Source organism: Lepidochelys kempii, chromosome 16, assembly GCF_965140265.1.
Source record: "Lepidochelys kempii isolate rLepKem1 chromosome 16, rLepKem1.hap2, whole genome shotgun sequence".
Classification (NCBI taxonomy): domain Eukaryota; kingdom Metazoa; phylum Chordata; order Testudines; family Cheloniidae; genus Lepidochelys; species Lepidochelys kempii.
In genome coordinates this window covers 11,691,059-11,717,751 of record NC_133271.1, presented here as the reverse complement: position 1 = coordinate 11,717,751, position 26,693 = coordinate 11,691,059, and the positions used below count along the sequence as shown (strand labels likewise).

The 26,693-nt window shown below is 48.2% G+C and overlaps 1 protein-coding gene across 6 annotated transcripts in view; it reads left to right on the top strand.

Annotated features, from left to right (window-relative positions):
* The first annotated feature begins 2,376 nt into the window (after positions 1 to 2,376).
* Positions 2,377 to 26,693, top strand: part of WHRN (whirlin) — a 113,403-nt gene continuing 89,086 nt past the window's right edge. For 4 of the 6 annotated variants that reach the window (XM_073314072.1, XM_073314074.1, XM_073314073.1 and 1 more), the window contains exon 1: positions 2,378 to 3,833. In XM_073314072.1, coding sequence (XP_073170173.1) covers positions 3,072 to 3,833 — 762 coding nt within the window. In that variant the 5' untranslated portion in view covers positions 2,378 to 3,071. Of the gene's footprint in view, positions 3,834 to 26,693 lie in introns of all 6 variants that reach the window. The other 2 variants (XM_073314071.1, XM_073314070.1) reach the window with 2 other exon arrangements.

Below are 26,693 nucleotides of genomic sequence, written 5' to 3'. Positions count from 1 at the left end.
AATGGGATGTAAATGTGATTAAAGTTAAGCATGTTCTTAAATGCTTTGATAAATCACAGCTTTAGTGTAGATGACTTATTACTATTGTTATTATTAACCAGAATTAATAATTATTAAACGTATTAGCTATTATTAATTGCTATTATTATTAACAACTTGGATTGACACATCAGCAATGGAAAAAATACTCTCAAGGGTCAAATAACCAGTTCACTCTGAAGGGGCAGTGGACAACCAGGCCAAGGTATTCTCCTCAGAACAGTGTGTAAACTGACTCTTATTCTCTTACCTATAGGCTGGCCCAGAGCAGCTTTTAGATACACTGAGATCTTCCTTTCCCATCATGTCATTTCTAAACAATTAAGTCACTATCAGGGAGGAAACAGAATTTTGGGTCCCAGCTGCACAAAAACACCAGGGCAAACTAGTTTGCAAGCAGATCTGAAGGTACTTAGACAAGATGGATGGGGGAAAGCTACCAGTGAAATATCAGCCTGTTCCCCCTCCAGCCTGTTGCCACTGTAGGGCGAGGACTTGTGATCACATGGGGGGGTAGGAGGGAAAGGCATTTTGCATGTTAAAGGGATGGAAAAAATCCCGTTTCACCATTTTCACACCCTGATCCTTCCCTAGGTAATGACCCATTAGTTACAATGGGTCTGATCCACAGTTCCTAGCATTCTCTTTTTCTCATTGAAATCAATGGCTGGACAAGGAAGGCAGGATCAGGTCTCCGATTTGTACAACATTGTTATTACCCAAAACAAAACAAAACAAACAAACTAAACCCCATATTTGGGCTCCAATCCTGCAATGTGCTGCATGGATACAGAGCCCTGCACTTGCATGGAGCCAGATTAATCTCTATGGGGCTCTGCCTGAGGGCAGACCCACATAGCTGACAATGCAGGGTCAGGACCTTTGTTTGTAAGATCTTTGGAGCAGGTATGGTCTCTTGCTGTGTGTCTGTACAACACCTACCACAAAGGGGACCTGATCTCAGCTGAGGTCCCTAAACCCCATCATACAACTACTATCCTTATTAGTAAACAGATTAGAGGTTAATCACATATGGAGATGAATTATTAAACCCAGTCGTGACAACTATAATTAGAGAGGAAAGCAGCATGGTTTAATAGTCTAAACATCTAAGTCCATCTCTGCCACAGACACCCTCTGTGGGCTAGGGCAAACCACTTCACCTCTCTGCTTCCAATCTTATTAAACAAGGATGATCATTATCCATCTATCTCTGTGGGCATTTATTATAGCCAAGATTTACAAAAGGGACTTTTGGTTGCCTAATGTTCTGGTGCCTGACTATAAAATGGCCTGATTTTAGAAAGTGGTCAGCACTCACACTCGAAAAATCAGGCCTCTCTCAGGTGCCTCCGTATGAACCCCAGCACTGCATCCCCCAGAGTCACCAGGCACTTCTGCAATCACACCATCATATCAGGGAATGTGGGCTACCTAGCAAAGGTGTGCGCTGAGAATGAATTGCCTGATGTTCCTCAAGCAAGTTGAAGATGGAAAGTGCTGGGTAAATATGAAGTATTATTTTTAGTATAATGGGAAAACCAAGCTAAGGCCATTTGAACATTAACCACATGCCAGGGAAATTAGCTCCTGGGTAGACAATTCATTCCCACGTTTGACAGGGACACCTCAGACAACTTGTTTGTACATTTTTTTAAAAGCATAGCAAAGAGAATGTCCGTATGTCTAAACAACTGACAACAAAGAGAAGGTCTGACATCTCTCAGTTGCACCGGTTTTGCACTGGCGTATCTCCTTTGACTCCAGTGGAGTCACTCCTGATTTATCCTAGCTTACAGGATAGGAGCAGAATCAGACTCATAACGTTCAAACTCAGAGACACTTCACAATCCCCTTCCAGAACAGCACCTGCTGTGAGATTTGCAAGTCCATTCATTATATTTCCTCTCAGTTGCGCTTCTCTTACATCATCTTTGCTTAATAAACACTTCGCTGACTTGCTCTATAAGAGTATCTCCAGGCATGCTCCATTACTGGGTGAAATTGCCTGTCCCCTGCGGTTATAATGGCAACGGGTGATTGCAGAGGTTGTCTCTGCGTTCATAACGTTGACAGGGAAGGAAGGAAGGAAGGAAGGAAGGAAGGAAGGAAGGGAGGAAGGAAAGGGCACCGGGGTTCTCCTGTATCCAAGCACACAACGAGCCTGCAACAGTGAAAGCCCCCCCCGCCCCCCCCCCCCATGCACCATCACCGAACCGGACTGGGTCACCCTGGCCTGGATCACCCTGTCTCCTGGCAACCGGAGAGCGGTGTGTAGAGACGTCATTTCCTGAAGAGCCGCTGACAGGGGGCTGGCCCTGGCCGCCGGGCAGCGGACGGGACCTGGCTCAACAGTTTGGCAAAGTCGCTCTCCCGAGCCCGAGCCCGCGGCGGCGGGGCCCGGCGGGAGCAGGGCGCCGGCCCCGGGGCTGGGCGGGGACCCCGGCCGCTCAGCCGCGGGAGAAAGCGACTTGGGAGCCGGCGACCTGCAGGCAGGGAGCCGAGTGGCGGGGGACCGGCTCTTGGCCCGCGGCGGGCGGACTGGGGCTCGGGAGCGAGCTCCCCGGTCGCTCCCTGCCGCAGGGCTGTGGGGGGCTCCAGACAGCCCGGCGCGGGGCTCCCCGCCTCTGCCAAGGCGAAGCCCGCCGGGATCCCGGCTGCAGCGCCCGGGACGCGGGGAGAGATCGCGCCTCCCCGGCCAGGGACAGGCTGGGCACAGCAGGAGACCCCGGGCAAAGGCAGCCCGGGGGCGGGTTTCCAGCCACTTCCCAGCCTCTCCGCTGGGCGCGCCGCGCTCTCCCTGCCGGAGGAGCAGCAGGCTCTGCCCCAGGGCCGGGGGAGCCGTGTGGGTTCCGGGGAGGGGGCTTCCCCCTTCTCTGATGGCTGCTCCGCCCTCGGGGCTGAGCCACTGGCCGAGCCTGCGAGCCGCGCCTCCCGCCCCGGCGGCGGCTCTGGGCTGACGGAGCGAGGCCCCCGCCCAGGGCAAGGTCCCGGGGCCTGGCCCGGCCCTTTGGGGAGGGGGCTGCTGGAGGATGCGCTGCCTGGGAGGCGCACACCGGCCCCCCGCCCAGGGCAGCGGGGAGATGAGCGCCGAGCTGCACCGCACGTCGGTGAACTCCTCCTGCTCCAGCTCCCCGGGCCCGGCGGCGGCGGCGGCGGGGCCCCCGTCGGGGGCTGGGAGCCGGCTGCTCTCGGCCAACGTGCGGAAGCTGCACCATGCCCTGACCCTGCTGCTGAGCGAGCCGGAGCGGGAGCAGTTTATCCACTGCCTGAACGTCTACCACGCCCGCCGCAACGTCTTCGACCTGGTGCAGACCCTCCGCGTCCTGCTCGACAGCCCGGGCAAGCGGCAGCTGCTGCCCATGCTGCGCCTGGTGATCCCCCGCTCCGACCAGCTGCTCTTCGACCAGTACACCTCGGAGGGGCTCTACCTGAAGCCCGGCTTCCTGCCCGGCTGCGGCGCGGCGGGCTTGGGGGCCCCCAGCCCACCCGCGGCTGGTGTCTGGCCCCAGCCCGCTCCTCTGCCCCCTGCCAGGAGAGCCCCGGCGGGGTTCGGCGCCCCCGCCGCCGAGGAGCTGCCGGGGGAGGTGCGGGAGGTGAGCCTGAAGAGGAACAAGACCAACGACGGCTTGGGCTTCAGCATCCGAGGGGGCGCCGAGCACGGGGTGGGCATCTACGTCTCCCTGGTGGAGCCGGGCTCCCTGGCGGAGAAAGAAGGGCTCCAGGTCGGGGACCAGATCCTGAGGGCCAACGACAAGTCCTTGGACAGAGTGACCCACGCCGAAGCTGTCAAGGTAAGTGAGCAATGTGGGAAAGGCGGCAGGGGGTTGACCCCCCGGATTGTGAACCTTAGACCCCCTGAAGGCCGGGGGCAGGATGCTGTCTCTGGCACGGGGTGTAAATCCTGAGCAACTCCAAACATTCAGCGGCGTGGCCCCTGATTCGCACCTCTGAAGGAGAGATCAGGATCAGTTCCGTGGCATGCTAGAAGGGTGAAAAAACAGGTGTTAACAATGCACAGGGACATGCCAGTCAGTGGAATGTAGAGATCATAACAAACACTAAAGGGCAGGACTATGCTGCCCACAGCCACGACCTGAAAGTGCTTCTCAAAGGTGGACATGTATCATTATTCTATGTTCAAATGTTTGTCTATCCAGTTAGAGACCCCATTACCACAGTGTCTGAGCACCTCAGTAACATTCAAGGATCCCCCGCCCCCTTTGCAGTTCTGTGGGGACAGGGCTGTCATCTCATTTTGCAGTTGGGAAACTGAGGCACAAAGAGACTAAGTGCCCTGCTCAAAGTCATTCAGGAAATCGGTGATTAAACCTGGATTTGAACCCTGGTCTGCCGCGTATCTTATGCACTAGACCATCCTACCATCTCCCACGGGTAAAGAAACTGAGGCACTGAGTGGAAAAATGACTTTCCCTCACCCCCCAACCCACAGCGATTCAGTGGCAGTGCTCGGAATAGAACCCAGGTCCCCTTTCGTACCGCTAGATCAGGATGAAAAAAGAGAATAGTCACACACCTGGGTTGCAAGCCGCTCAGGAACGCTCCCTGCATGCACTCTGTACAACAAATCCCCAACCGGCCCCGAGAGCTACTGTAATACAAATAAATAAGAAGGACAGGGGTGCCATACATCAGAGTTCACCAGCCAGGGGACTAGGGGGCGGGTATCCACAGAAGGAGTTTTACAACTGCAGCTCACTGATGTGAACCTAACTCAGGTTAGAGTCACCGAAAGTTGTTGCCCTCTGACAGCAAGATGTTTTGGTGAAATAGGTTGGTGGGCTCAATCCAGAGGTGTCCCATGGCACAATAGCTGGCAATCTTAGCAGAACGGCCAAGGGTTCAATGAGCCAGACAGTCTGGCCCGTAGGGCTGAGGTACGTTGGCAGAGCTGGGGAGGGGAGGTCAGGCTGCCTTGCAGTTAGTTGCCTGGGCTTTAGTTCATCTGTGGATAACTGAAGCACTGTGGTTTCCAGCCCAGTCAGTCTGGTACCTTTCACCGGCACTTGCTTCGACAATCCCTTGCTCCTGTGAGTAGTCCCGGTGAGTTCAATGGGGATGACCTGTTGAGTAAGAATTGCTTGCATAAAAATATACAAGATCAAACCCTTCATTTTTAAACTGTCAACTTTTCCCTTCCCAACATTTTAAAATCTCTACCCCCTGGTGAAAAAAATTTGTTCCAAGCTGAAATGTAGGTATAAATAATCTCAGGACCAGCCTGAAGTTTCTGACATTTAAAGAAAAATTATAGGAGAATAAAAATGGAATCTTATCAATTTAATATGGTATTCTGTGCTCGCAAAACTGAAAGAAAATGTATGTTGCATGGTGCAGTGATTAGAGATGGGGACTGGGTGCCAGGACTCCTGAGTTCTATTCATAGCTCTGCCACTGACTCAACCTTGTGTCCTTGGGGAATTCACTTAACAGCTCCGTGTCTCCATTTACCCACTGGTAAAATGTAGATAACCATATCTACTGTCTTCACATGGATATTTTTAGGCTTCGTTCATTAGTGTTTGTGTAAAGCACTTGGAGCTTCTTGTCCGAACATATATAATATATATTATATTATATAATAAAATTTGTCAAGGGGCTATTCCATAAAAGATCTCCTCATGGGTATTTTGAAATGATCAGGGTATAAAATGGAAGCTCAGAAATTATCTACACATGGGCTGAAACTTTTTCAAACAATCATTTCATCACATATCCAGGGGAACTGGCATCTTTCAAAGCTCTTGTGGTTTGTTGATGAAGAATGATGCGTATAGTACACTTCGATGGCACTGAAGAAACCCTGCTCCTTCTTTTAAAAGGCATCACATAAAGATTAACATAGCTAGCCAGGATGGCTCCTCTGGAGATTTTAAAACTGAGTTAAATTAATGCATCGTATTGCTGTGACGCCTTTGAAATAAACCCCAAGGAAATGTGAAGTTAAAAACCTATTTCAAATAACGTTAGGGATCTGACTTCAAAAGACGCAACTCAGGGTTAAGGTATAAACGCCATCCATAACCATAGGTTTCAGAGGAACAGCCGTGTTAGTCTGTATTCGCAAAAAGAAAAGGAGTACTTGTGGCACCTTAGAGACTAACCAATTTATTTGAGCATGAGCTTTCGTGAGCTACAGCTCACTTCATCAGATGTTTACCGTGGAAACTGCAGCAGACTTTATATACACACAGAAATCATGAAACAATACCTCCTCCCACCCCACTGTCCTGCTGGTAATAGCTTATCTAAAGTGATCAACAGGTGGGCCATTTCCAGCACAAATCCAGGTTTTCTCACCCTCCACCCCCCCACACAAATTCACTCTCCTGCTGGTGCTAGCCCATCCAAAGTGACAACTCTTTACATAATCAAGTCGGGCTATTTCCTGCATAGATCAAGGTTTTCTCACATCCCCCCCACCCCCATACACACACAAACTCACTCTCCTGCTGGTAATAGCTCATCTAAACTGACCATTCTCCAGGTTTAAATCCAAGTTAAACCAGAACATCTGGGGGGGGGGGGGGGTAGGAAAAAGCAAGAGGAAACAGGCTACCTTGCATAATGACTTAGCCACTCCCAGTCTCTATTTAAGCCTAAATTAATAGTATCCAATTTGCAAATGAATTCCAATTCAGCAGTTTCTCGCTGGAGTCTGGATTTGAAGTTTTTTTGTTTTAAGATAGCGACCTTCATGTCTGTGATTGCGTGACCAGAGAGATTGAAGTGTTCTCCGACTGGTTTATGAATGTTATAATTCTTGACATCTGATTTGTGTCCATTTATTCTTTTACGTAGAGACTGTCCAGTTTGACCAATGTACATGGCAGAGGGGCATTGCTGGCACATGATGGCATAGATCACATTGGTGGATGTGCAGGTGAACGAGCCTCTGATAGTGTGGCTGATGTTATTAGGCCCTGTGATGGTGTCCCCTGAATAGATATGTGGGCACAATTGGCAACGGGCTTTGTTGCAAGGATAAGTTCCTGGGTTAGTGGTTCTGTTGTGTGGTATGTGGTTGTTGGTGAGTATTTGCTTCAGGTTGCGGGGCTGTCTGTAGGCAAGGACTGGCCTGTCTCCCAAGACTTGTGAGAGTGTTGGGTCATCCTTTAGGATAGGTTGTAGATCCTTAATAATGCGTTGGAGGGGTTTTAGTTGGGGGCTGAAGGTGACGGCTAGTGGCGTTCTGTTATTTTCTTTGTTAGGCCTGTCCTGTAGTAGGTAACTTCTGGGAACTCTTCTGGCTCTATCAATCTGTTTCTTTACTTCTGCAGGTGGGTATTGTAGTTGTAAGAAAGCTTGACAGAGATCTTGTAGGTGTTTGTCTCTGTCTGAGGGGTTGGAGCAAATGCGGTTGTATCGCAGAGCTTGGCTGTAGACGATGGATCGTGTGGTGTGGTCAGGGTGAAAGCTGGAGGCATGCAGGTAGGAATAGCGGTCAGTAGGTTTACGGTATAGGGTGGTGTTTATGTGGCCATTGTTTATTAGCACTGTAGTGTCCAGGAAGTGGATCTCTTGTGTGGACTGGACCAGGCTGAGGTTGGTGGTGGGATGGAAATTGTTGAAATCATGGTGGAATTCCTCAAGGGCTTCTTTTCCATGGGTCCAGATGATGAAGATGTCATCAATATAGCGCAAGTAGAGTAGGGGCTTTAGGGGACGAGAGCTGAGGAAGCGTTGTTCTAAATCAGCCATAAAAATGTTGGCATACTGTGGGGCCATGCGGGTACCCATAGCAGTGCCGCTGATCTGAAGGTATACATTGTCCCCAAATGTGAAATAGTTATGGGTAAGGACAAAGTCACAAAGTTCAGCCACCAGGTTAGCCGTGACATTATCGGGGATAGTGTTCTTGACGGCTTGTAGTCCATCTTTGTGTGGAATGTTGGTGTAGAGGGCTTCTACATCCATAGTAGCCAGGATGGTGTTATCAGGAAGATCACCGATGGATTGAAGTTTCCTCAGGAAGTCAGTGGTGTCTCGAAGGTAGCTGGGAGTGCTGGTAGCGTAGGGCCTGAGGAGGGAGTCTACATAGCCAGACAATCCTGCTGTCAGGGTGCCAATGCCTGAGATGATGGGGCGCCCAGGATTTCCAGGTTTATGGATCTTGGGTAGTAGATAGAATATCCCAGGTCGGGGTTCCAGGGGTGTGTCTGTGCGGATTTGATCTTGTGCTTTTTCAGGAAGTTTCTTGAGCAAATGCTGTAGTTGCTTTTGGTAACTCTGTAGATAGACCTGGGATATTCTATCTACTACCCAAGATCCATAAACCTGGAAATCCTGGGCGCCCCATCATCTCAGGCATTGGCACCCTGACAGCAGGATTGTCTGGCTATGTAGACTCCCTCCTCAGGCCCTACGCTACCAGCACTCCCAGCTACCTTCGAGACACCACTGACTTCCTGAGGAAACTTCAATCCATCGGTGATCTTCCTGATAACACCATCCTGGCTACTATGGATGTAGAAGCCCTCTACACCAACATTCCACACAAAGATGGACTACAAGCCGTCAAGAACACTATCCCCGATAATGTCACGGCTAACCTGGTGGCTGAACTTTGTGACTTTGTCCTTACCCATAACTATTTCACATTTGGGGACAATGTATACCTTCAGATCAGCGGCACTGCTATGGGTACCCGCATGGCCCCACAGTATGCCAACATTTTTATGGCTGATTTAGAACAACGCTTCCTCAGCTCTCGTCCCCTAAAGCCCCTACTCTACTTGCGCTATATTGATGACATCTTCATCATCTGGACCCATGGAAAAGAAGCCCTTGAGGAATTCCACCATGATTTCAACAATTTCCATCCCACCACCAACCTCAGCCTGGTCCAGTCCACACAAGAGATCCACTTCCTGGACACTACAGTGCTAATAAACAATGGCCACATAAACACCACCCTATACCGTAAACCTACTGACCGCTATTCCTACCTGCATGCCTCCAGCTTTCACCCTGACCACACCACACGATCCATCGTCTACAGCCAAGCTCTGCGATACAACCGCATTTGCTCCAACCCCTCAGACAGAGACAAACACCTACAAGATCTCTGTCAAGCTTTCTTACAACTACAATACCCACCTGCAGAAGTAAAGAAACAGATTGATAGAGCCAGAAGAGTTCCCAGAAGTTACCTACTACAGGACAGGCCTAACAAAGAAAATAACAGAACGCCACTAGCCGTCACCTTCAGCCCCCAACTAAAACCCCTCCAACGCATTATTAAGGATCTACAACCTATCCTAAAGGATGACCCAACACTCTCACAAGTCTTGGGAGACAGGCCAGTCCTTGCCTACAGACAGCCCCGCAACCTGAAGCAAATACTCACCAACAACCACATACCACACAACAGAACCACTAACCCAGGAACTTATCCTTGCAACAAAGCCCGTTGCCAATTGTGCCCACATATCTATTCAGGGGACACCATCACAGGGCCTAATAACATCAGCCACACTATCAGAGGCTCGTTCACCTGCACATCCACCAATGTGATCTATGCCATCATGTGCCAGCAATGCCCCTCTGCCATGTACATTGGTCAAACTGGACAGTCTCTACGTAAAAGAATAAATGGACACAAATCAGATGTCAAGAATTATAACATTCATAAACCAGTCGGAGAACACTTCAATCTCTCTGGTCACGCAATCACAGACATGAAGGTCGCTATCTTAAAACAAAAAAACTTCAAATCCAGACTCCAGCGAGAAACTGCTGAATTGGAATTCATTTGCAAATTGGATACTATTAATTTAGGCTTAAATAGAGACTGGGAGTGGCTAAGTCATTATGCAAGGTAGCCTGTTTCCTCTTGCTTTTTCCTACCCCCCCCCCCAGATGTTCTGGTTTAACTTGGATTTAAACCTGGAGAATGGTCAGTTTAGATGAGCTATTACCAGCAGGAGAGTGAGTTTGTGTGTGTATGGGGGTGGGGGGGATGTGAGAAAACCTTGATCTATGCAGGAAATAGCCCGACTTGATTATGTAAAGAGTTGTCACTTTGGATGGGCTAGCACCAGCAGGAGAGTGAATTTGTGTGGGGGGGTGGAGGGTGAGAAAACCTGGATTTGTGCTGGAAATGGCCCACCTGTTGATCACTTTAGATAAGCTATTACCAGCAGGACAGTGGGGTGGGAGGAGGTATTGTTTCATGATTTCTGTGTGTATATAAAGTCTGCTGCAGTTTCCACGGTAAACATCTGATGAAGTGAGCTGTAGCTCACGAAAGCTCATGCTCAAATAAATTGGTTAGTCTCTAAGGTGCCACAAGTACTCCTTTTCTTTATCCATAACCATAGGTGCTGGAATTAGCGGTGCTACTTCACCCCCTGGCTTGCAGTAGCTTTCATTATATCCATGGTTTACAGTTTGGTTCAGTGGCTCTCAGCACCCCCACTATAAAAATGGTACCAGCCCCCCTGACCATAACTCACTGTTGTATGCAGTTATAGTAGGTTCCTGAGCACTTGAGAGGATCTTCTACACCCATTTGAGCTGCAATGACAAAGTGAGTTAAGGATATTTTCCAAGCAGAGAGTCCAGTCCTTTACTCCTTGCGCAACCTCCCCCCTGAAATCAATAGAGATCAGATTCAGCCTTGGCGTAAGCACGTGCAACACCACGACAGTCAATAGACCAAATTCGGCTCTCAGTTACACCAGGCTAAATCTGGAAACCTCCACCTACGTCAGTGCGTTACACCAGCATAAATGATAACAGAATTTGGCCCAATGGGCTAATGCCAGGGCTAATTGGCCCTTGGAAGTTTAAGGTGCACAAAAATTCAGGCCCAGAGAAATGTGTGCGATTTTTCTTCCTGTGACTTAGGGTTATTGCTGATATAAAATGTGAGCAGAGTTTAGTACCAGCTGGGGTTCTTTCCTGGCACAAAAACATAAATTACTCTAATAAGATTCCCTGAACATTGTCTTGTCCAGAAGCTTGCTTTAAATTATTAGGGGACAATAGCTTTCCTTCTAAAGCGGTCTGATTAAAGTGTGCTTTCCAGTCTTCGGAGGGGTATTAGTCTGGTTCCCCATTTAGTTGAAAAGGAGTATGCCTTCCCTACTGCATTCCGATCTTAATTGTCCTGCAGCAAAAGTTGACTGTCTGGGTCTGGAGACTTCAGTATATGCAAAGCATGCTACCATAAGATAGGAGTAATCAAAGCTCATTCTTCGGGGTACAAGGTGACCACCACAGGAGTCAGGAAGGAATTTCCTCTCTACTCATTCTGCCATTCCCCCTACCCCCCGGCCTGCTGCTTTTATGGGTTTCTTTCCTTCTTCTGAAGCATCACATGTTGACCACGGACAGAATCATAGCCTGCCAGTGGTCTGATCCAATATGGCACCTCCCAGATGCCCAGATTACACAATGATGGGTACTGTACAAAAGCATAGGCAAACAGTCAGTCATTTAGATAAGATAAATAAAAACATAGGTTCATGGAATCTATTAAACGAATTCACAGAGCGACTGATACATTCATCTCAGTAGGCCAAGGTAGTTCAGGCACTTTTGCCTTTTTTTAGCATTTGATCCTTTATTTGACCTTGCAAAAATAATCTCGTCTTTCCTGCATTCTTCCATGAAGGAAGCGAGAGAGACCAAGTCTGACATGGGGCAGTTCCTCTTTCTATTGGCTGCTGTCCCCATAGACAATTCATAGAATAGTAATCATTTTGAAAGTGTCTTACAAAGACAGGATATCCTAAGAGTGGAAACTTGGCTCCAAGATAAGACTGCCACGAAACCAGACAAAGGACATAAATTATGAGTTACATACCATTCCACCTGGAAATTTACTTTTGTACCATGACCTGGGCTAAGATATTTTAGTGTAAATGAGAGAAAAAGTAGGATTCTAACATAAGTAGCTAGATTACCTGAGCACTCCAAATCAAATTCACTTAATGACTGGCTTCTTAACCCAGTGCGAGCGCTGGGGTTTTATGCCTAGCCTGCTCCGTAGTCTGAGTGTGTTTCATCCAAATCAGAATTAAATGACTTCATTACAATTGTAGCTCCATCATTCTGGCACTCAGGGGCTTATCAAAAGCACATTGTAATTTAAATCATACTCTAAGTGAAGATGTTTGCATTGTCTCTGCTTTCTAGAACTCACCTGGCTGTGTTTACTCTTGCTAAAGTATAATCCTTGGTATTATAGCAACAGACAAGTGAGTGTATGTTTCACTAAGCCATAATATTTTGTCCAACACACTTTCAATTCAAAAACAATGTGAGCTATGTATCACACCTGGAGACATTTCTCCTCTTCACTTATTGTAGGGTAACCAGATGTCCCGATTTTATAGGGACAGTTCTGATATTCGGCGCTTTTTGTTATATAAGTACCTATTACTCCTCACCCCCCTTCCCGATTTTTCACACTTGCTGTCTGGTCACCCTAACTTATTGTCAGGTTCTTATTTTGCAGCTCACCCCTTTCATTTTTTTCAGTTTGAAGGAAATAGATAATTGGGCCAGATCCTCTGCTGGCGTAAATCAGCAGAATTCCAATGGGTACGATTCCAATCTAAGCTACACCAATGTAAATCTAGAGTAACTCCACCAGCCTCAGTGGAACTGCATGGATTTACCACATCAGAGGATCTGGCTCGATGAGTTTGATTCTGATCTCATTCATGCTGGCGTAGATCCAGAGTAACCTCACCAAAGTCAGTGGACCCACCCTAGATTTGCACCAGTGTAACTCAGATCAGCATCTTTGAAAGGATTCTGTGATCTCATTTCAGGGATAAGGAGCCAGGGCAGAGGCTGTGATGAGACAGATCTGTTGTTGGAAAGCAAAATAAATACAGAATACAGTAGAGTGATGTGACAGCTCACAAGTAGTCTATCCTTTTAGCAGGTGTGTTCCCCTTGTGCAGCTCTGTCTTAGAAGACTTGATTGTGATGGAAGAGGCTCAGGTGGCCAGAGGGTGGATTTTATCCATTTGTACTTGTTTGCCTCAGTTTGGTACACAGGGTTTTAATTCACTCAGAGATGTTCTTTTCTTCTCACACTCTGCCTCTGCCAAGCAGGCATTTAAAAAGAAATAATCAGATCTCCTTTGAATTATTTTAACATTCTGTTCACTTGGATACACAAGGCAGCAAGCCGGGCAATCTTTTAAAAGGCTGTAATATTCTGTCCAAGTTATAAAGAGCTCCGGCTGCTGGTTCTCCAGTGAGGTACCGTGCAGCATTGCTAAGGCACTGCTGAAAAGCGACAAAAGGGACATGCTGATCTGAAGCTTGAAAATATATTTAGAACAATCCTGCCTCCCAGGCAATTTAAAAGAACGCGAGCCTCATTTTGTCGTTTCTGGTTGCTGCCCAATTAATCGATTAGCATATTTGACACGGCTTCCTTGCTACAATCGATAATCACCATTGCATTTCACCAGACATTCAGCTGAAGCAGTTTGTAGGGATGAATGTACTCTTTAACCCTCCTGATACTTGCTTTTTCCGGGCTGCCAGACAAATGACTGGTGAGGCAAGATAGACAGACACACAGAGATCCCCGTTTCCCCAAAAGGTATCAGACTTGTTCTTATAAAAGCTTTTACTTATACAGATTGTGCTGGGTTAGCTCATCTGTACATTTTAGAAGCCGGTGTACAAACCAGTGGCCAAAACTGAATCTCTAGAGTGGTCATAGCAAGGACAGGGTGGGTGTGAATGGTAGGATTACCATTCATCTGCCCCGATAATTAGCTGGAGGCGACATCTGAATCCTTGGTAAATGGATCTTGGGTGGGAGTGGGTTTGTTTGTTTTTTTAATTGCACTACAAAAAAAAATCAATACAAGGGAAAAACGATCTCAAACCCAGACATCTAAAAAACAAGCCTTGGGCTCCTGCTCTGCTTTGCTCTCCTGGAAGCAATGTACATTTTAATTCTAGCAGCATGCTGAGCTCACAAGGGGACAGGGGAAGTAATCAGAGTCACCAGGATTTCCCAGTCGAGGAGAGGGGATGGGTTGGCTCTTTGAGTCAGAAATGTTTGTATTTTAACTTTGTTTTAATGCTCTTGAAAGGAAGAGGAGGCCGGTAACGATCGAGCACAGAGCCAGCAGGTGATGTGCATGTTTTCCCACACAGCTCTGCTGGTGCACCTCTCACCTGGCCCCCTCTGCTATAGTCCTGAGCCACCAATGTGCCCCAGAACTGCCCTGAGAGTCAAGGGCCAAACTGCTCCTGAGCAGAGACTGTGACGAACAGGGCAGTGTTTTTTGGTGTTGTGGACTAAGCTGAGATGACAACATTCATCTTATCTAGGACCTGGGGGAGGATTTGAATACAGGTCCACAGAAATGGTCCAGCTACCGAGAGGAAGGCTGGGCTTGTTGCTAATATACTGGTGTGGGACTCAGGAGATATAGGTCCAATTCGCTGTTCTGCCACAGGTTTCCTGCAAGACCTTAGGTACATCATTTAGGGTCTGCTACTCCTCTTAATTACACCAGCAAATCAGGAGTAACACGAGTGTAAAAGAGATAAGGCAGTAAGTCTCTCTGTGCCTCAGGTTCCCATCTGCAATACAAGACTAATAATGCTTCATTTCTCCCACCCGTTGTCTCTCTAGTCTGGCTAGATACTAAGCTCTTCAAAGCAGGGACTGTCTCTTACCCTTTGGGTACACAGTACCTAGTACATTAGGGGCCAGTCTTGATTGGGCCAGTAGGCAATGCTGGAATATAAATTATAAGAAAATCCCATGACATTTGCTGGAACATCATAAAGAAACATTTCTGCATCAGTGAAGAAATACACACACTGACCCAACAGAGAAACTTCTCTTTTCAGCCCAACTATGTATTAGAAGAAAACTGAAAGATAGGGTGCAAAGTAATTCATGGATTAAATTCTTTATTTTCCGTTTCCCCTCCATTTCTGTTAGGCTGACGGATTTGGGGTACTTTTCTCAATGTCATGCCTACTCAGAGAATTACAGAAGTCTAAATCACTGGCAGTCTCATTTAAACTGACAACACATTTACTAGATTTCAGAGTAGCAGCCACGTTAGTCCGTATTCGCAAAAAGAAAAGGAGTACTTGTGGCACCTTAGAGACTAACCAATTTATTTGAGCATAAGCTTTTGTGAGCTACAGCTCACTTCATTGGATGCATTCAGTGGAAAATACAGTGAGGAGATTTATATACACACAGAACATGAAAAAATGGGTGTTATCATGCACACTGTAAGGAGAGTGATCACTTAAGATGAGTTATTACCAGCAGGAGAGCGGGGAGGGCGAGGGGGGGGGAGAAAACCTTTTGTAGTATTAATCAAGGTGGGCCATTTCCAGCAGTTAACAAGAACTCTGAGGAACAGTGGGAGGGGGGAAATAAACATGGGGAAATAGTTTTACTTTGTGTAATGAACCATCCACTCCCAGTCTCTATTCAAGCCTAAGTTAATTGTATCCAGTTTGCAAATTAATTCCAATTCAGCAGTCTCTCATTAGAGTCTGTTTTTGAAGTCTTTGTTGTAGTATTGTGACTTTTAGGTCTGTATTCGAGTGACCAAAGAGATTGAAGTGTTCTCCAATTGGTTCATGAATGTTATAATTCTTGACATCTGATTTGTGTCCATTTATTCTTTTACGTAGAGACTGTCCAGTTTGACCAATGTACATGGCAGAGGGGCATTGCTGGCACATGATGGCATATATCACATTGGTAGATGTGCAGGTGAATGAGCCTCTGATAGTGTAGCTGATAGCGTGGCTGATGTTGGGGGAGGGATAACTCAGTGGTTTGAGCATTGGCCTGCTAAACCCAGGGTTGTGAGTTCAATCCTTGAGGGGGCCATTTGGGATCTGGGGCAAAAATTAGGGATTGGTCCTGCTTTGAGCAGGGGGTTGGACTAGATGACCTCCTGAGGTCCCTTCCAACCCTGATATTCTATGATTAGGCCCTATGATGATGTCCCCTGAATAGATATGTGGACACAGTTGGCAATGGGCTTTGTTGCAAGGATGGGTTCCTGGGTTCGTGGTTCTGTTGTGTGGTCGCTGATGAGTATTTGCTTCAGGTTGGGGGCTGTCCGTAGGCAAGGACTGGCCTGTCTCCCAAGATTTGTGAGAGTGATGGGTCGTCCTTCAGGAGTTGTTTTGCTTTGCTTCTTAGATGGTGCATTACCCGAATGTTCCTCATTGCCAAATGCAGAGTGCACATGTTATCCCACTGTAAAGAAAATCAACAGCTCGTGAATCAGGATCCACCTAGAATATAGAGACATCAATGACCCTACCTCTTCCTCTCAAGCACACAACCCTCCCTATTTGGGCTTACAAATGTTGCATTCTGCACAACATCAGGAAGGGAGTCACCCTTAGAAAAGGCTCTGGGGGCTGTTGTATTTAGACCTGGTTGATTTTCTTTTTTAAAATGGAAAAGGACTGCATTTTCCATGAATTTGCTTTCATTATTTTCTGTTTTGTTCAATGAAAAACCAAATACCAAAAAATGTTGCTTTCAGGTCATCCCCCCCAGACACACACATAAGTAGAATTTTTCCTCCCCCCCCCCCTTTTCTCAGCAGCATGCTTGATGAGGGAGTGGGAGAGGAAGAGGGGATAGGGGAAAGAAAAAGGGAAGAACTGGAGGGAAAAAAAATAGAGAATGCCAATGTTTTGGTTTATGGTCAAAATCCAGTGTGTGTGGGGGGGGGGGGGGGAGAGAGGGGTGTGTCTGTTTTATTATCCAGAAAATTCCAAACAAAATAAAAATTCTTTTCAAACGTTCAGTGAAAAATCCTCAGTAGCCTTTGCCGGGCTGTACTGCAGATGAGGACCCACAGAGCAGTTGTTCCGGGCCTGGGCATCAAACAGATTTGAGGTAGTGTCAGAATCTCTGAACAGCAGCAGGTCTGGGCTAGCTCCTTCTACTGCAGCCGGCTTCTAGGGTAGCTAGGGAGAAAGCCCTAGGAGCCTGGAGCTTTCCTCAGTTATCCTCAGTCATGCCTGCACCTGGGAAGAGGTGGGGATCAAACCTGCCTACACCCCCCACTGTGCCCTCTAAAGACCTGTGAACAAATGTGCATATATTTACATAAGCATGTGTGCTCATTTGCATTCATTTGAATGTTCACAGCCTATTTGAAAACCAAAATATATTTTAATTTCCACACTTTTGGGGGTCGGAGTGGTTGTCCCCTCCTGTGTTGACTCCAGAGGCAGCTTGCCCTGGTCCTTAAAAATAAAATGGCGAGTTCACCTGAAGTCTCCTGTCTCACTGGCCCTGTTGTGCTTCCCCCCCCCCCCCCCCCCCATTTCTCACGGCTCATCCTCCCTGGAGAAATCTCAAGTCTGCCTCCTCTCTGTCTGCGCTCCCCCCTCCCGCACTCTGATTTCTTTCCCCATCTCCTTTGTCTGTGTCCCTTCCCAGCTGGCCTGTAGCGCACACACTTACGCACAGGGCAGGCTCCAGGGGCAGCTGGGAGGGAAAGCTGTGGAAAAGACTAACCTCTCGCCAAGTAAATCCTGAAGCAGCAGAAGGCAGCGACGGGGCAGGGGCAAAGAGTGGAAAGCCCGAGGCTCCAGCCAAAAGTCGGAGGCTAGGCTGCTCTAGTGGGGAGCCACAGAAATTAGGGTGAATGGGGAAGACACAATGAGGGTACTAACAAGAGGGATTGTGGGTGCAGCTGAAACCCTGTGGGGAGGAGGTCAGAGACAGGCCCTTCATGGGAAGGGTCAAGGCTGCAGTCATTCGGCTGGCCCGGAAATGCATCAGAGGGTCAGGAACTGTGGGTTCTACCCCTGCCTTGGCCACCCACCTGCTCTGTGGCCTTGGGGAAGTTACTTCATTTTCCCTCTCGGGGCCTGTTTTGCCTCCTGTCCTTTGTCTGACTCACCTGTTTAGACTCCAGGTTCTTTGGGACAGGGCGTGTCTCTCATAGGTTTGTATAGTGCCCAGTACAATGGGGCTCCAGGCTCAGCTGGGATACTATTAACAACAGTGTTCTCTCTCCAGGGAGGTGGTCTCTGGGGGATAAGGAGTGCGTGCTTCAGTGACCCCCCTGCCCCTTCCCCATTTTGTATGCCTGGATTGTCTGCTCCTTGTTCCCTTCCACCCATAGGCACAGAGGTACACAGCAAATGGTCTCATTTTAAAAGTGCATTTCTTCCCCCACCTGTCCTCCATAACAACACTGGAAGCTTCCTCTGTGCTATTGACAAATGGTTGTTCTTGTCCAGCCTAATTGGGCCCAAAGGACCAAGAGTTGAGGATGTTCAGCTATTTGATTCACCTGTCTCTTCTAATAGGGACATGCCAGGAGAATGCAGGAAACAGTGGTTGTGCAAACTTCTGCATGTTGTTTCCGCCATGCTTCCAGGTGTGTTAAGACTCAATCCCTTTCTTTCTCTCGCTCCTTTGCTCTTTCATGCCTGATGTTTCTATTCTGGATGGAAACAGTGCAAACCTGTGTGGGAGTCTCAGTTATCTAGAACCTCAGCACTAGTCTTTGCAGTTTGCAAATAGGGATAATTACCCAGGCAGAGGAATGCACTCCTACCATCTGAATAGCTCAAGAAACCAAACAAGTCCTCAGAGTCTGTTATTGATGAAAGAAGAGGTGGGAGGGGAGGGAAAAAAAAAAAAAAAGAGAGGAGGGATGGAAGGATGGCCCAGAGTTAATGCTTCTTGTGTCTGGCTGTGATCTACAGTGGTGCCACTAACCAAATGACTTGGAATAGATTGCTCATTTCATTAGCAGCGAAGGTAAGCGAGTGAGCCGCAGCCCTACAAGATGGGCCTTTTATTCAGGCTGCCAGGAAACTCTAGTGATTAATGGCCATTGATTTATGACATCTGCATTCCTGCTGAGGGGCTTCTGAGGGAGTAGTTTTAAGAAGGCTTCTCTTCCAGCTTCCTCAGGGTGAGGACTGGTCAAGGAAAGAGAGCAGGGAAAAGGGAAACAAGTTCTGTTAATCTCATTAGGCACTATTGACATACATGAATTTTCCTGGAGGATGGAATATGTCAGAACATTGATCCTAGCACAGAGTGCTGTATTGCAAATCCATTTAATAGCAGCTAAAGCCATGCAGCAGGCAGGGTATTTCTATTAACGACTCATTAAAGCTAGAGATTGAGGTAAATATGCTGTTTTTAAAAGGTGCTTTAAAATAAATCTACTTAAAATCATGAAAGGCTGAATGGACAATTAAAGAAAGGAGGGAATCAATAGCCTTATAAAATCTGTCCTGTCCCAGTCTTTGGCACTTGCTTCCCATAATAATACTTATGATGATTAGTGTCCGTTTCCTGGCTGTGATTTTTGTGAGGGTGGTCCCCTGATGCTACCATTCTCCAATGCCACTAGGACTTGTTTCCTTTACCTCCTCTCTCCCTCTGCCCTCCCACTGTCTGACAGACTTGCATAGAGCCTTTCATCTAACAGTCTCAAAAGCACTTTACAGGCAGTTTGCACACTAATGAAATGCAGCTGCCTCTGGGGTGGATCACAGCAGCCAAGAGCACACAGCAAGGTGACAAAACAGTTGGAGAAAGGAAGTAAAGGAGTCTGTATCCAGTTGACACTGCTGGGGGAATTTAAGGAGGCAGCAGTATTTTTAATTTACTGATTCAGCCAAAATGTACCCCATGCTTTCCAGACATAGAAAACACACCCTGTCCTGAAGAGCTTACAGTCTAAATGTTGTAACTACCTAAGCGGTTATTTGCCCAATAGTATCACTACTTTCAAAGGTTCAGAGAGAACTTAATGACTTTAAGAGGACTGCACCATGGTTTTTCTTCATATACTGAGCCCATGTAAAGGTTCTCCACTATGGTCTCTCAACCTGGGCCTCACAACCACCTTCCCTTTCCGAGGTGAAGAAATAGGTCCCCGAACCTATCCCTGTTGTAACATGGAATCATGGTGTGGACAGCTGAGAACCATCAGCCTCAATGCTCCAGGGAATACAGTTGTTGGTTGGCTCCTGCTTGCACGGTCTGATTTCTGCTATTGATTTCAGTCTTTCCCAGCCACAAATGCTCGGTTAAAGGAAGGAAGACTTGTGACACAGCTTTAAGGTTTGGGATCAGGGCAAAATTCAGCCCTGGTGTGAGTAAAGCTCTTGCAGTTCATAGAGTTGCACCAGTTTGTGTCAGGACTGAATTCCACCCCATGAAACCAGCATTTCAAAGGTTGAAAAAAAAAATTAAAATTGGGAAAGAGGAGACCCCCAGGCCCTGTTTGGCCTTGGGGATTTAAGGAGAATCTGGATGGGTAGCAGCTTGCTACGAACAGCCTGATGGCACCAGCAAGGAATCAATCCGTTCAGGGTTCACAGGCCCTTGTTTTCCAAAAATGGAATGAGCTCCCGGAACTTGCTGATGGGAAACTGGACTTCTGGGCAGCTGTTCCTTTCCCGTTTCACACTGAGAGCAGTCCGACCTTTCCTTTGTCTCATCCCAACCTCTCACCCTCTTTGCCAATCCAGGCCTGATCTGTTCCAGCTTCTGGAGGTGTGAGTCCTGCGGCAAGGCCCCTGCTGGTCATCTGCCAACTGAGGATGCTGTATTGGTGGTAATTGGCCACAATCTCCGCTCTACCAGGGGGCTAGTGCTGCCCCCGTAACCCACGCCCAGTCAGGCCCCCTAGGCCTATGCCAACACTCATGCCAAGGCAGTCCCTGCCCCAGAGATCTTACAGTCTAGGTTACAACCTGTGCCTGGTTTGTTTCAGCCACATGTGGGAATGGAAGAGGAGCTTCCCACTTGCTGACATGTAGCAGAGAGGCCAAGAGCTGGCCGAGCCTGGGGAATGAACTCTTCTCTTTTCCCTGGAGATGGTCCCCCCAGCCAGGGCCAAGACACGTTGGTGGGGAGGTGGCCTGGCTGCTGCCTGTGGGGTGCCTGTTCTGTGGCCCACTGAAGGGCTTTGCTGCCAGGGCTGTCAACCCACCCCCTTCCCACCAAGGCTGAAGCCACTGAAAGATGAAATAAAGGAGAGAGGGATACAATTCCTGCTTGCAACATGTCTGAACAGCTGGGCTGAGATAGAATCATAGAATATCAGGGTTGGAAGGGACCCCAGAAGGTCATCTAGTCCAACCCCCTGCTCAAAGCAGGACCAATTCCCAGTTAAATCATCCCAGCCAGGGCTTTGTCAAGCCTGACCTTAAAAACCTCTAAGGAAGGAGATTCTACCACCTCCCTAGGTAACGCATTCCAGTGTTTCACCACCCTCTTAGTGAAAAAGTTTCCTAATATCCAATCTAAACCTCCCCCACTGCAACTTGAGACCATTACTCCTCGTTCTGTCATCTGCTACCATTGAGAACAGTCTAGAGCCATCCTCTTTGGAACCCCCTTTCAGGTAGTTGAAAGCAGCTATCAAATCCCCCCTCATTCTTCTCTTCTGCAGGCTAAACAATCCCAGCTCCCTCAGCCTCTCCTCATAACTCATGTGTTCCAGTCCCCTAATCATTTTTGTTGCCCTTCGCTGGACTCTCTCCAATTTATCCACATCCTTCTTGTAGTGTGGGGCCCAAAACTGGACACAGTACTCCAGATGAGGCCTCACCAATGTCGAATAGAGGGGAACGATCACGTCCCTCGATCTGCTCGCTATGCCCCTACTTATACAGCCCAAAATGCCATTGGCCTTCTTGGCAACAAGGGCACACTGCTGACTCATATCCAGCTTCTCGTCCACTGTCACCCCTAGGTCCTTTTCCGCAGAACTGCTGCCTAGCCATTCGGTCCCTAGTCTGTAGCTGTGCATTGGGTTCTTCCGTCCCAAGTGCAGGACCCTGCACTTCTCCTTATTGAACCTCAGATTTCTTTTGGCCCAATCCTCCAATTTGTCTAGGTCTTTCTGTATCCTATCCCTCCCCTCCAGCGTATCTACCACTCCTCCCAGTTTAGTATCATCTGCAAATTTGCAGAGAGTGCAATCCACACCATCCTCCAGATCATTTATGAAGATATTGAACAAAACTGGCCCCAGGACCGACCCTTGGGGTACTCCACTTGATACCGGCTGCCAACTAGATATGGAGCCATTGATCACTACCCGTTGAGCCCGACAATCTAGCCAGCTTTCTACCCACCTTGTAGTGCATTCATCCAGCCCATACTTCCTTAACTTGCTGACAAGAATACTGTGGGAGACAGTGTCAAAAGCTTTGCTAAAGTCAAGAAACAATACATCCACTGCTTTCCCTTCATCCACAGAACCAGTAATCTCATCATAAAAGGCGATTAGATTAGTCAGGCATGATCTTCCCTTGGTGAATCCATGCTGGCTGTTCCTGATCACTTTCCTCTCATGCAAGTGCTTCAGGATTGATTCTTTGAGGACCTGCTCCATGATTTTTCCAGGGACTGAAGTGAGGCTGACTGGCCTGTAGTTCCCAGGATCCTCCCTCTTCCCTTTTTTAAAGATTGGCACTACATTAGCCTTTTTCCAGTCATCCGGGACTTCCCCGGTTTGCCACGAGTTATCAAAGATAAGGGCCAATGGCTCTGCAATCACAGCCGCCAATTCCTTCAGCACTCTCGGATGCAACTCGTCCGGCCCCATGGACTTGTGCACGTCCAGCTTTTCTAAATAGTCCCTAACCACCTCTTTCTCCACAGAGGGCTGGCCATCTCTCCCCCATTTTGTGATGCCCAGTGCAGCAGTCTGGGAGCTGACCTTGTTAGTGAAAACAGAGGCAAAAAAAGCATTGAGTACATTAGCTTTTTCCACATCCTCTGTCACTAGGTTGCCTCCCTCATTCAGTAAGGGGCCCACACATTCCTTGGCTTTCTTCTTGTTGCCAACATACCTGAAGAAACCCTTCTTGTTACTCTTAACATCTCTGGCTAGCTGCAACTCCACTCTCACTGTCAGTGGATGGTGAGAAGCACAGGGAAAAGAACAGAATTACAGCAGGAGCTGGGGGTCTCCTATCCACAGGGCTGACTTCATCCCTGTGACATACTGAGTTTGGTACAGAGTTAGGGTCAATTCCTGGCTCATCCACACACTTCCTGCATGACCTTGGGTGAATCACTTAGTCTCTCCCCATCTGTGAGAAGGGGGAAATGTTGCTTCCTTTCTCTCACCTTTTCTCTGCTTTGACTGTCAGCTCTTTGGGACAGGGACTGTCTCACTGCGTGTGTACAATGCCCAGCATGATGCAGCCCTGATCTTCACTAAGGCCTCCAGGTGTTCCTGTCACCCCAGTGTATTGCAGCCCATTGAAAGGAATGGGATCCTGAGGAGGTAGGCTGGCACAGGAGTTTGCCCTGCAGGGCCATATGGAGCAAATCGGCATTCAGATTTGTACGACTATTCACGGTTGCACCAGGGAAGACTCTGGCCTGCTCTATGGGTTTAACGCTGGGTATCTAGGCTCCATTCATGGGTGTCCAATGGCTCCCTGCTGACATAAAGGGGCTGTCCCCAGGGAATTCCCCTGAAGTCAAGGGGGTGTCTTGCCAGTGTAGTCAGTAGCTGAATCTCTGCTGTCCCCAGTGTGGGGTGTTTGCTGGGTTTGTTCCCAAGGAACAGGGGCCTCCTTAGAGCTTCCCTTTCCTCCTGATTATTCCTGGCTACTGCAGTGACCTGTAGGAGCAGTGGACAACTGAGCACATTAGGACAGCCCCTCTAACCTACCCCAGGGGCCAAATCAGTCAACAACTGGCCCAGCATGGAGTGGTGTAAAGTCACCTTTGGCTCTGGGGTTTAGGGTTGCAATCTGATGCCTTAACCACAAGGCTACCCTTCCTGGGTACCTCAGCACAGAATCCGGCTGTATGTGTATTGGAATGGGGGGTATTTCGCACTCCCTTGGGCTGGAACACTCCTCGAGGGCTCGCAGAAAGACTTCTACCACCATTGCCCTTTTTCTGTCTCAGCCCATTTGCACTTGCCGCCCTCTGGTTCAGTGGTGAACAGGTTCCATTTATACAGCACCTTTCAACCCAACATTCTCTCCAGACGGCATCGAGGGGAATCTTGTAACAGGACTTTCGCTTCACAGCTCATTCTAAAGCTGTCCCCTCGGTGCCTCCAGAAAGCCGCTCAGGGCAGAACAAGAGGGAAGAGCACCACTCCCTGTAGCTCCTTGCAGGTCTCCCATCCACGTGTCAATCAGGGGCAGCTCTGTTTAGCGTGTCAGAGCTACAAAAGAACTCAGCCAGCAGTAGTACATCTCCAGGCTGCACTTCATTACCTTGGTCGTTTGCATTAAATTGCACCATTAAATCCACTCAGTGTCCCCATGCTGAAGCAATAAAAGATGACAAGCCCAGGATGGAATTAAATAATTTATGGGCACAGCCTTGCCCATGATGATGGCTTTGAAGGTGGCTCGATGGGCCCGAGGTATCCTTTGGAGGAAGTCTTCTCCACAGCTGTCAAAAACAGCTGCCAGGAGTAAGTGTTGGCTATTTTACCTCCTCTTCCTTTGAGGACTTTCAAAAGGCCTCAGGTAACGTTTTTCAGTGAATAAGAAGATTACCTGCAAACTTTTCCCCTGGTAAAAAGTAAAGTCAGCCACCCCCTCTCCTTGAGGGGGGGGGGATAGCTCAGTGGTTTGAGCATTGGCCTGCTAAACCCAAGGTTGTGAGTTCAATCCTTGAGGGGGCCATTTAGGGATCTGTGGCAAAAATTGGGGATTGGTCCTGCTTTGAGCAGGGGGCTGGACTAGATGACCTCCTGAGGTCCCTTCCAACCCTGATATTCTATGATATTGAGAGCACTGATGGCCATGCACATCCAACTGGAATGAAGAGGATAAATGAGGATCGACAAGGATGTGACAGGTTTCCCCTCCCCCAGGGCTGCCACTTGGGAACTGGGGTACCACTGAGCCCACCTGACCCACCAGTCTGGGCTCCTTTCAACTGTACTGCTGTGACAAGCTGCAGACACGCTCTTGGTCTCACACTTTCACCAGCACACACGTAGGGACACACCCAGCTGTTGTAACATGCAAACAGGCTTTCTGACTAGCCTCTGCATGGGAAGGCTTCAGCTAAGGAACTGCCCAGTTACTCAAGTGCCCACCCTCCTCTGGAGTGCAAACCCAAAATTATACCATCTTGCTCTGCACAGGGAACTGTGCAGCATAAGCTCATGAAATGCGCCCCCTCCCTTGATGTGGAGGGGAATATACACAGCATTCTGCCCCCAGTTAGGATTTCCACACACACTGGTTTAAGACTAAACAAGACAAGTTTAGTAACAAAAGTTACTGGTTCTGCCATGCTGGGGCAATGGTAGTACAATAGAGGGACATCCAGGTAAACCCAGATTTTGCAGAGGTCCTTGAAACTACAACTTTTGGGAAATTGTGGAGGGAGCTAGCAAAAAAAAAAAATGTTGGGGATCATAGTAATTTGGAAACAAATTTAAAACAATATGGAGCATTGGATACATGGGGTTTGGCAAGTCTAGGATTTCCCCAGCTACATCAGATACTGACTACTAAGTCCCACATCCTGCCCCTAGCTGGGGCCAATACAAGGTACTTCTGGGGAAAGCAAAAGAAAAAATCCTATAATGCACACAGATGATCGTGCAATGCGGGGGCAGGGACAGAGGCATGGGGACCCAAGGGTTCATTATTCTCCCGTTTCTGAAAGCATGAGATATGATAACTCACTTGATCCATGGATCTGCCTTTGAGCTTCAGGTCAGACCTTTGCCACTGAGCAGATGGAGGACCTGAATCATGGTTGCTCTTGTGCAGTCATTGGCAAGTGTGAAATGCTCCCAGATCAGGATGGTAACGTGTTCCAGTCATTTTGCACTGGGGTCAATGAGGAGGCAAGTTGGAGTGGAGCAGCTAGTCAGGCCTTGAGAGTGGGAGTGCTCCACCCATTGTGGAGGAGGGTTCTCCTGAAGTCACTATTGTACCCCGCCTAGCCAACAGCATGAGTAAGAGGAAGGATGGTTGAGTCACTCAGGCCATTGCTTAGGATCTGAGACCCAGCTTCAAGTCCCTGTTCTGCCACAGACTTCCCATATGGCCTTATGCAAGTCACTTAGACTCGGCTCCTCATTTCTATCCAATGCAACGCAAAGTTTCAATAGGAATGAAGAGCCTAAATACTCGCTGAGGATCTGGGCCAAACACATAATACTTCCTTGCCTCACACAGGTATTGTGGTGCTGCTCTGAGGTGCTCTGCTACTACAGCCCATAAGCTAGAGAGAACACAAGCAGCAGTTTGAAGAGGCCCCTCTTGGCCGCCATCTTTGACAGAGGAAGAGAAAATGAAGGTTGAAGGAAATAGGGAAACTCTGGCTGAGGCCAACACAACCTCCCCAGCAAGGGAAAACAGTAAAATATTTGGGTTAACTTGGGGTTTGCCAAAGCGGCTGAGTGATCGATAGCTGCGTTGGGACATAGTCTGAAGCTTCTCCCATTGAGCTCTGCCAAAGCCTCTTAATTCTGTAGCTCTGCCTGCCAGTGTTTCATAAAGGCCCGTTTTAGTGCACAAGCGGGTGAAGGAGTTCAAAATCTGGGCCAGAGCTCCTGTGCTCCATGTCATTGTGCAAAGGAAAGCACCGTTTCACCTCCTCCATGTTGCACCAATATTCATCCATGTCCACTGCAGCTTCCAGATGCCCTGAGGAT